At 40.2% G+C, this 11,208-nt stretch overlaps 2 protein-coding genes across 8 annotated transcripts in view; one reads left to right on the top strand and one right to left on the bottom strand.

The window, feature by feature from the left end:
• The first annotated feature begins 2,790 nt into the window (after positions 1-2,790).
• On the top strand, positions 2,791-5,584 carry LOC134439387 (small ribosomal subunit protein eS17). Its single transcript, XM_063189320.1, has 5 exons — positions 2,791-2,858; positions 3,665-3,816; positions 3,915-4,020; positions 5,025-5,090; positions 5,464-5,584. The coding sequence occupies exons 1-5, from the start codon at positions 2,856-2,858 to the stop codon at positions 5,539-5,541; spliced, it is 405 nt and encodes a 134-aa protein (XP_063045390.1). The 5' UTR covers positions 2,791-2,855; the 3' UTR covers positions 5,542-5,584.
• A 2,670-nt stretch (positions 5,585-8,254) lies between these two features.
• Positions 8,255-11,208, bottom strand: part of neo1a (neogenin 1a) — a 59,530-nt gene continuing 56,576 nt past the window's right edge. For all 7 annotated transcript variants that reach the window (XM_063189306.1, XM_063189305.1, XM_063189311.1 and 4 more), the window contains one exon: positions 8,255-10,609. In XM_063189306.1, the coding sequence (XP_063045376.1) occupies positions 10,526-10,609 (84 nt within the window). In that variant the 3' untranslated portion in view covers positions 8,255-10,525. The remainder of the gene's footprint in view (positions 10,610-11,208) is intronic.

Raw genomic sequence — 11,208 nt, 5'->3', positions numbered from 1 at the left:
AGGTTCTTTGAGGAACCCTGTCATTTTTATAGTCAAGCACAGTGTGGTTTGTGTCAGCACGGTGATGGCTTAAATTTCCACTCGGAGCGATGTTGTTTATTTAGTAGGTGGACCAAGCCAAATGCCACATTAGTGACATCATGCATCATGTGGCAGTCTAACTCTGGGCTGTGAATAGTTAATTTTTAACGTAACATTTTTCTACTTTGCAGTCGACACACCTAAGTTAATGGTGCCACTGATGTGTGTTTGCCTTCTGACTTGCCTCTGATAATCTAGCTGACTAGCTCACTATATTCATTAACCTACATTGGCAGAGAGTATGGAGAGTAAACACAGCAGGAACATGTAAACTATAGAGGCACCATTGAACGTTGGAGTAAACTGTAGGACGGATGCATGATGCTTCATGTCCAGATTGGCTTAGTATGCCCCTCGCTCTGTTTACATTTTTTGAACATCTGTTTTTGCTTTGAATTGTGGGTACATTGCAGACTTTCTTCAGGACCTGTACAAGTGTATACATTTCTTACTAATGAGGCCTACAGCTGAAGTCATGGCAAAATGCCTTCCTTATTCTAAAGCTGCACCAGAAAAGTAGTCCTCTCAAAAACTGTAAACTAAAAAGGGTAACAAGAACTGAATGTAATAGAGAATGTATTGAGTAGGCCTATGACAATGTATATGTAGATATGTAGTGGGCAGCCGTGGCCTAGTGGTTAGAGAGTTGGTCTTACAATCTAGAGGTTGCAGGTTCGAATCTCCCTACATCTCCGCCCGTGGCTGAAGTGCCCTTGAGCAAGGCACCTAACCCCACATTGCTCCAGGGACTGTAACCAATACCCTGAAAAAGAATAACTAAGTCGCTTTGAATAAATGAAAGCGTCAACTAAGTGCAATATAATATAATAATGTAGATCCAGATATCTATTACCAAATTCATCCAATAGTTCAGAGCTGCAAAGTGCTGATAAAGGAAGTATATATATATATATAAGCAACGACAACAAATGTAGGTCCAATTGATAGCACAAAGTTATCTGAACAGTCAGAGATAACAGAAATAGGCCTATGGATGACCCGGGGGGGGGGGGGGGGGGGGGGGGGGTACGCTAGCAAGACTGCGCAAAACATGTTTCATGACAAACCTTTTCTCAAGGGGAGTTAATCAATTCCTCAGTTGAATATAAGCACATAACCCTTATTAGGCTACTTACTTCCCTCATTACTTGCATCACAAGTCGGGTGATGCCATGAAAGTGGTGGGCTATAAAAAGAAAAATAGAAATTTGTGAGTGATATCACACATGCAAGTGTGGGTCAGTAAATTGTAGGATGTCATGAAAATAAAAAGCATGTCAAGTGGCATCTGGGACCTCAGGTTTGAGTCCGACCTGCGTACTCATTTCCCAAACCATCCCCATCTCTCTGTCCCGTCAGGATGGGACAATCTGACAGGAAAGGTGACGTATGACATCAGCGTCATGCACTGCTTCAAAGAGGCAAAACATAGAAAAAAGTTTAAGTTGCAGTCTGACGGTCGAATCCCAATAGGGCAGCCATTGGGCCTCAACACCATTGACTTTATGTTGTATATTAACTGCTGCACCCAATACATAATCTCTGTTAAAACCTTCCCCTGAGCAGTATTCCAGCTATCACAGTTCACATATCCACAAGCACATTCAGTTACATGCACTCACACACTGACGCGCACACACACTCACACTTTCCTACACGATACCTTGTGAAGTGACCTTGGTTGTTTTGAAAAGCGCTACATAAAACTAAAGTATTATTATAATTATTATTATTATTATTATTATTATTATTATTATTATTATTATATCTCAGTGCAAATGCAGAGTATGGGCTTGGTCAAGACAGCTGAAATGTAACTAACTACATAGTTGCTACCATCAATCAAGGGCCAGTCTAAACAGTATAGTCAAGAGCAAAATATTAAGGACTCCACAAACTAGTCTAATGCCCAACCAATGTTTACCCTGGCAGAAATCAAAGAATAAAAAGGCCTTTTACAGTTATTTACACTCAACAAATAGACTGTTTAACAGAGGTATTTTTTATTTATTTTTAATATAGGACGTTAAGCCAGGGAAAAAGCAAAGAGAGCTGTTCTGGAGATAAGTTAACCAGGTCATCAACCATGGCGGATGTGCCGAGACAAAACTGATATCCAGGTAGCCCTAGATCACACAAGACTGATCTCCAATTCCATCAAGGTAGCTCCTTAAAGCCCACTCCAAAAAGAAATGTTGAGCAGATTTCCATTAATACCTGTAGGCAAAATGTACAAAGCCAATTAAATCGCATAAGGCTCAAAAGTGTGAACAAATCTTCAAATGAGCACAGAAGATGTAGGGATGGACACTTTTATTTAGTTTAGCTTTAGTTGTACTGCTGTTGGGCCTGCATGCATGCAAGACTGTAGGTAGAGTTAGGTGAAATGTCTGGTTGTGTCAGTGTGGGTTAATTTAATCTGACAGGTAGAGGTGTCAATCCCGGGTTCAGAAAGGGTTCAGAAAGTCAAAACCGGGCCAAGTTTTCCTTCAGCACATGATTTCCATTTATCGCTGATACTTTCTTGAGTGCTCTCCAATAGCAACACCAAGCTGATTGGGCATCAATTGTACCAAGGTTCTAAACCCAGGACTGTCATGTTATCAGGCCTATTCAGTAATGCAGTGTATTGAATATAAAAACCGTAACACTTTCTGTCCAGCAGAGGACAGTGTAGTTAGAATGCTCTCTTTTAATTGTTGTTTACTTCCGGTAGAAAGCATTAACTTCCGCCTGGGGGAGGCGCTAGTTCTTTTCCTTGCCTGGTAGCCAACATGGTGAGTTGATAGACTTTATCGGAATTCTCAAATCCAGTGCCATCCATTAAATATGGTTGTTTTTATTGTGATTCATAGATGTCAGTGAAGATGCAAAAGGACAAGGGGGCTTATTATTAGTGTTATCGCTAGTGTTTTGGCAGAAAAAATATGTTTTTGTACATACGATGTCTGCTTATGTCTGCCAGTTCATTTGCTACTTCGGCTCGCTACATCCCAGATAAGCCTAAATCCACGCATTGCGCCATGAACCAACGTATCTTTCTTGGGAATTAAACGAATTGCTATTGGTGTCTAAACTTGTGCTCTGGTGTCTATATTTGTGAAACAAAGCCGGTAACACCTATACGGAAACAAAATAGGTAGCATGGCGGATACCTTAGCCATAGACCCCTTCCTTGGGCAGGCACAATTTGTGGCACAACTTAATGTTGAGAGTAGAGTGCTGCTATTGCCTTCAGCTTGTACATATGATGTAAAAGCATTAACTTATGCAAACGAACTGGTCAATGCCTGATTGATATGTTGTGGCTAGCATGCTATGGGCTCTTGCACTTGGTTTAATCAAGCATACCTTGACTTGCCCTAGTGGTAATGACAATTTATGTTAAAGAAATACATTATTCACCAGAGTTAACACAGTCGAAGATTCAGACTTAAAAAAAAAACCCGACTTAAAGGGTGTTTGAAATGATTAATACTCAAACATGTGGCAAATATCTTTTTATAGAGTCATTTGTTGGTGCTAGGGATGTATCCTTATTGCTAATACATGTTGATGGACTGTGCCTGTCTTATTTTCAAAGGGTCGTGTTAGGACCAAGACTGTCAAGAAGGCCGCAAGGGTCATCATTGAGAAGTACTACACCCGTCTGGGCAATGACTTCCACACCAACAAGAGGGTGTGCGAGGAGATCGCCATCATCCCCAGCAAGCCCCTTCGCAACAAGATCGCCGGGTAAGTGGTAATCAGACTGTATGACAACTTGAAACAATTCTCACCAGCTCTGGCAGTTCTAATGTGGTGATTTTGGGCCTCTTTTGTTTGGTCTGCAGATACGTCACCCATCTGATGAAGCGCATCCAGAGGGGTCCAGTGCGCGGCATCTCCATCAAGCTGCAGGAGGAGGAGAGGGAGAGGAGAGACAACTACGTCCCAGAGGTGAGTTGTGGTGCTCTTGTGCAGTGAGGATGAATGGAATTGGCACCATGTGGTAGTTTACCAGTGTCACAGGAGTGTTCTTTTGCCTTATGCATTGCGTTTCAGGGATACTTGGTTGTGTGATGTAGTCTTTTTTTTTTTGAGTCATCAGTGGTTGGATACTGCCCTATCAGTGGCCATGTGGTAGTCAAAGCTTTCAGTGTGTTATTTGGAAGATTTAAGGCTATTTTGCTGTCAGTACAGGTCTGCCTTTCAAATTGTTGCGAAGACCTTTTGTAGTTTCTGCATTGCCACTTGGGCCTGTTGGTTTCTAACAGTCTTCTAGCATTCTAAGATGTTGTGGAAATGCTGAGACAAAATGCTTAATGTTGCTAAAGCTGGTCATTTTCAGAAATCATTCAACTGTTCGGGTGCAATACGATGCCTTGGATAAAATGTCCATGCAGCTGAAATGTTTAGGATGTTTCCTGCTTTGTCACATAGCCTTTGTTTGTGTGGGGTATGCTGGGAGATCAGAAATGGTCACAGAATAAGTGATGCAAGTGGATTATGAATAATTTGGACTTGTTTGCCTTTTTTATTGTTACCGGTACATGGCTTGACTTGTTTGTATCTGGATATCGTCGTGAATGCTGTCAGCCTTGGGCAATGATTCTGATCTTGTTTGAGGGAGGCATTATAGATTGAAGTGGTTCTGAATAGGCAGAACCATAATGCTCGCCTGTCTTGCTTTTTGGTAGTCGTGATTGTACTGCAGTTATTTTTCTGTATATCAATGTCTGCTTTTGCCGTCAGTGAAAAACATGTAAGACAACGGTCAAATGCCGAGCTGCGTTCTGTAATTGTGTATCTGGCTTGAACACATCAGCTTGTCTTAGTTTGGTTGCAATGTTTAATCATTGCCCAATTATTTCCCTGAAATGCTGTTGCATTGGATTCTGCAGAAGTCTCTGTAATTTTCTCTGCTGCTGTGATGCGTAAAACTGAATCTTTGTCCTGTGCAGGTGTCTGCTTTGGACCAGGAGATCATTGAGGTGGATCCTGATACCAAGGAGATGCTCAAGATGCTGGTAAGTTGCTTTATTCATAGTCCCATACTTTGACACACAAGGCAGTAGACTGATGCTAGATTTGTGTGAAGTTTAGACATCAAACTATATTGATTTAATTGGCAAAAGCACAGTGCTTGAAAGTATCAGCAACATGAAACGTGTATTGAGCTGAATGTATAATGAAGGTGGAATGATAAAAGATAAGCAACGATTGTGGGTCCACACCTAAGCATCTGCATATCCCACATACATAATCATCACTATGGCTTAGATACTGTACCACCTCAAGGTCATACAGGAACAGTAATTTCCAGAAGTGTTGAAGTTGTTATCCTATCCTTTTTAATCCTACATTGTCCCTTTAACATGGCTATTGTGTTTATCTCCACAGGACTTCGGAAGCCTCTCCAATCTTCAGGTTACCATGCCAGCTGCCGGAATGAATTTCAAGACGCCAAGGGGTGTTTAAGGGGTTTTGTAAGATTAGAAATAAAGGTAACATTAAATATTAAGGATGCCTCCGTCATTGATTTTCAATAAGACGGGAGGAGGGGGGGGGGGGGGGGGGGGGGTGGAGAGGAGGAGAGGTGGAAGAGGGGAAGAGGGCTGGTTGAATTATCTACGCCTGAGAGCACCTCTTTGTGCATTTATATTGGAAAGGAAAGATTTAATTACTTCTGCTGGAGCTACACTGTCCTCCGGGACATAGTCACCCAGTATTTCATCCTGCCACAAGTGATAAATCTGATTTAAAAGTTGCCCGTGTTCTGCTAGCTATACTACAGAATTCTGTTTATTGAAAGCTGGCAGCCAGTGGCGTGTTGCAGTTATCCACCATCTTGCTCCTAATGACGGGTCGATCAGTGTTGATTTATGATCCCTTTCCAACCAATGAATTTCAGCTAGGCAAAAAAAAGTAAACTAAAGCCCGTTCCAAAATTGGTTGTACAGTCTGGACAAAGATCGAGTGTTAAGAATTGTATTAGTTAGGAGCAATGTTGGTGCTGAAGGTACCGGTAGTTTTCTTCCATAAAGTTAGTTCCTAAACTGTAATGTCCAAGTCCTTGAAAGTTAAAGGACATTAAACTAGCAATAAGTCTTATGACAATTGCCAACAGAGGTGTAACAACCTTCACCTAAAAAATACACATTTATCGGAGGGGCAAATCATTCATCTGTGCTGGGCCTGGTCTATTTTTCCCTGTCATGCGTGTGATGCCAACTTAATACTAAACAGCCCAGGTTGCTTTATGAGCAACCTTCAGCTTGTCATTGCATGGTCTCATTTGACTCCTCTAGGATTCTAAGAAATGTAGAACACCCTCATGCCCCAACTATGCTATAGTGAAAGCCCATCTGGGAAACTTCTAGTCGTTGTGACAACACTCCACAGCACAGAGCTCGCTGCACACGAAATTGCATTTTATGCCTCATCCGTGCAAGGGGGCAGCCACAAGGGAGCAGTGTGGTGGATGGTACCAGGCTCAGGGTACCTCAGTCATGGAGGACAATGAAAGGGCACTGGTGAATTACTCCCCCTGGCAAGTTGGGAATCGAACCGGCAACCCTCCCCCTACAAGCCTGACACCTTATCCTCTTAAAGGTGGTCTTTTTTGTTGACAACTGCCATATAAAATGTGATTACATGCATATGGTATATTGCACACATTTGATTAGAAAAGGTTTTCTTTCACAAGTTGTGGTAAATCTTGCTGACTTATACTTAAGGCCACAACTAATGCTCTTGAGAGCTGACTCAGAAGACTGCTGCATGATAGGGCTCCACTTACCTTACCTAACTGCAGTCAGGAACAATACACCATTTTGTGGCTCATTTTCTGTCATTTCTGCTGTTCCTATAGAGACAAAAGGCATGCGTAGCATTGCACTTGAATGTAAGTGCAACAATTTTCTCAAGTGCAAAACCTGACAGAAAAATGCCGTAGCTCTTAATCTTGGCCATGCCTGAGAAATTGCAAAGCTTTCATAGCCCCTCGTGTAATTGGAAGTCATTGGGAGGACCATACTTCAGTCTCACAGCACATCCTACATCCTTTCTGACAAATGTCTTCTCTCAGCCGGGCCACTGCTGCCTACCAGAAAATGGGATTATGTCTAAATATGGATACATCATTGTTCCGGAAATGTATGCACATAGAAATGGGACCATTATGGGAGAAGGGTAGACGAGAGTTGCATTCAGACAGTAAACAGAATTTTCAGGCCTTCAAATTGAACTGCGATGGGTTGTCCTGGTGCTACCCATGTCTTATGTAATAGAAACCCACTGAATATATGGGCACTGAAAAATGAGTTCAAATCATGCATAACCACAATGCAGATATTATACAAAAACATTAAATGAGGAAAGGTGTTTCAAATGTGTCCGGATTGTATGTCCAGAAAATGGTAAATGGGCCTAATGCTTAACAGTCAGGCTTAATACAGAGTTCCACATTAGTACAGGGCAATATCAGAAGCTTTTTTGCTAATTGGCAGAAAACATTTTTACCCGTCATGTGGGAGACTTCCCAGTACATTTTTACATGGAGGTGAGAAAAACTATTGCCTGCTTGAACAATTTTGCGTTCAGAAGTGAGAAGTGTGTCAGTACTGGCAGATAACTTCAGGTTCCCCTTTAGGAACTCTGCAAGATACTGGGCTGCCAATGCAATTAAAAAACTACAACTTAACCCTTTCAAGCAGGTGACAGCCCATTCCCTATTTGTTGAAAAAGCTTAACTACATAACATTATGACCAAAAGTCTTGACAGAATGAGACATGTACGCTACCATTTTGGTGACGATACGCATATATGATTCTCAGCATGAAAGGGTTAACATTCTTCAGGATACATGTGTATTGATTATTAAATATTATTTATAAATTGTTATAGAGGTAGACCCAATATGTCTACCTATTCATTAGGTTTTATTGTTCCCTTGAAAGTGACAACCCACTGTGTTTTTAAACTACCAGAGCTGTGCTTATTAATTAAATCGTTTATCAAAATACTTACCTTTTTATAGTCAGTATGACAATGGACCTCATTAGTTATTCCGGTCTGCTTCCTTAGAATAATTTACTGAGGTGGTAGTCTGTCAATGCAAACACAATTGGTGACATTGTCTCAGTGTGTGCTGCAAATCAGTGCTGGTGGATAAATGAATGAGAATTCCACTGAAATCATGAATATGTATTATGGAATAGGACTCTTAGCATTGAAAGTTACAGCCGACAAAAAACAAAGGACAGCCTCTGAAAAGTTTGTTTTCTTATTTTTTTTCTTTTCTTTTTGTCACAACATGGAGACTGACCCTTCAGAATACAAACTTGTTATATGGACCAAAATGTTATTTACACATAAGTTGACTTTATGATGGCTTATGATGACCATTGTGTCAATGGATGTTTTTTTGCAAGACCAAACAAACAAACTACTTTGTACTGTTTTCAGATTTTTTTCTGTGCTTAAAAATCCCACAGTACATTTCTACAGACAGCAAAAGGAGACTTTGTACAGAAGTAAGCGTTCCTCGTGTGCAACATGCCAAGATGTTGCTAAATTCCATTTCAGAGGCAAATATACAAAGAAACAACACCAGCTGCCAATTTCTAACCTAGGACACTAACATTACACAAATAGAGCGGATTCATTGCAAACAGGATATGTAAGAAATGGTTTCATTTTTTGAAAAAATCTGAAAAAAGTGCAATAAGAGTATGACCATCTACAACTCAATGGGCTACCAAATGTTTTTTTTTTTCCTTTTTGACACATCCCGCAAACAACCTCTCTGCCTGGACATCAATATGTTCCTTGAAACCCAACTTCTTACAATCACCTTGACATTCAGTTCAGTTGTACATGAGACATGGAAAAAGTAGAACAAATAATGATTGTGATGATATTTCTTCTTTGGGTAACAGGTTATGTAAAAACCAACTGTCCCAAGGGAACATAATCTTTTCTCCCATTCACACAAAGTTATTTTTTTAAATACAAGAACATAGTTTTTTTCTTCATATAAATTGGCATGTTTAAAAAAGCTGAATTAGTACTCTTGTTCAAAAGACAGATATTATCCACGCTTTTTTGATGATATCCGTTTGCTCGGTAAGTGCACTGACAGACTAAGATAACTTCATTTTGATAGTGGGGTAGTGAGTCGGGGCAGAATCTTAGACAGTGCACAATACTTTTCAGCTGTTAAAAAAAAAATCAACATCAAAAATCAAATCTCTACATTGCTGCTTTTCCAACTACATTTACATGGGTCAGGCAAAATAAGGTCAAAGGTTAATTCTGAGTACACAGCCTCCATGTGTACCTGTCAGTTGGTCAAGAGGAGGGGTATGATTCAGTCAAGACCCGCCACACCTTTTAAGGGTGGGGGCTCTAGTATGATTGACAAAAAAAAGAGACGGTATTGTAGGTACTGAGGGCTAAATTACCATCATCAGGAGTCACAGTATTGTGTAGTACCTCAATATGAAACATCATATGTTCTATGACAACTTCATACAAAAAACGCTTTTTAAGTACAAGAAAAATAAGGCCATCCTCGAAAAAGAGTCACACAGAAAACGTGCATCGCGGTGGTAAAGGTGTCGAAAAACAAACATTGGCCGAAGAGCACATCCCAAAATGGAACCGACTGGAGTGTGAATATTCACTCATAAACAATGCTTTTTAAAGTAATAGTAACAGTAAAAATAAGGCGGTTTAACTTATATACAATCTATAGGTATGTGTATACCATAATATACAACATTTCAGGAAATAACTAAGACATGGCACAATATATGACATACCAAAAACGAGACATTAAACAAAATGCTGCATACAAAAAAAACGATGATAGCATGTCTATGGGACATAAACATGAAGGGTATGAGCAATATACATATGAAACTGCAAGGAAAAAAACACTTGCTCACTTGAATGTTCAAAGCACCAACATGAAACATAAAATTGCTGTCATTCTCAATTTTTCTTCTAGGATGATAAAACTGTCTTTTACAGTTGACTCCATGACAACTGAACTGAGGAAGAAAAAAAAAGCTTCTTGTGCAGGATAAAAACGTATTGAAATCTTCGAGCTTGTACGTCGTAGTGATATTTTTTTTTTGTCCTCTGAGAATGTTGGCACCTTCCCCCATTCGTTTAAAAATAAAAAAGCAAACTGTTGATATCTCGGCCATCTCCTTCCTGAGACTAAGCAGGGTTAGCCAGATCATTGAGTTTTTTTCTGTTTATAATGTTCTCAAGTACATTTGAGAGAGGTCTTCCTATTTTGTTTGTCTGGTGTGTGTGTGTGTGTGTGTGTGTGTGTGTGTGTGTGTGTGTGTGTGTGTGTGTGTGTGTGTGTGTGTGTGTGTGTGTGTGTGTGTGTGTGTGTGTGTGTGTGTGTGTGTGTGTGTGTGTCAGAGGGGAAAGGGGGGCTGATGCTCAGGTGGTTGTAATGGCGTTTAGGTCTTTCATCAATCCCTCCAGGTGTGCCATCTCTTCTGTCAGCACGTCTGCCTTGTAGCTCTGCAAAGAACATAAAAACAGGAAGCAAATGAATGAATGGAATAACAGAATTAATACAAATAAATAAAAGACAGGTGAGGGAAGTTACTTTGAAGCAAGTTAAGCTGTAAAAGGTTGCACAGTGCATCAGTCAACCATCTGATGCACTTGGAATATTACTTGGAAAATATGTTTGTGAAGTAGAAAACACAGACAGAATCTCTTACCACTACTAAAGGCATCAAGCGCAGGGACACAGCCAAACACAATTTTTTAATTTGCAACAGATGGCGATGGAGCAGAGATTGTTGACTACATAACAGCTTGTGAAAAGTTCTGAACTTGTGTCAAAATACAAATGTGGTGGGAACAAGCAGTAACTGTGTACTAGACAAGAAGGCGCTGGATTTATAAGAACGTTTAAAAGAAAGTTAAATATTTCTGTGTGGAAATTCAGTGTGGATAAGCCCCTCAGGACTCAGGAAGTATTCCAGTCTGAAGGTGTGTGTTTTATCAGAAAATAGTACACCGACCGAGGACCTTTGGTTGAAACATTGTTTTAACAACGAATAACAAATAAATCACAATGATAAACTTATTCAGTGTGCAGACAATTGTTT

The sequence above is a fragment of the Engraulis encrasicolus genome, chromosome 22 (assembly GCF_034702125.1).
Source record: "Engraulis encrasicolus isolate BLACKSEA-1 chromosome 22, IST_EnEncr_1.0, whole genome shotgun sequence".
Taxonomy (NCBI): domain Eukaryota; kingdom Metazoa; phylum Chordata; class Actinopteri; order Clupeiformes; family Engraulidae; genus Engraulis; species Engraulis encrasicolus.
This window is presented reverse-complemented; position numbering and strand designations above follow the sequence as displayed.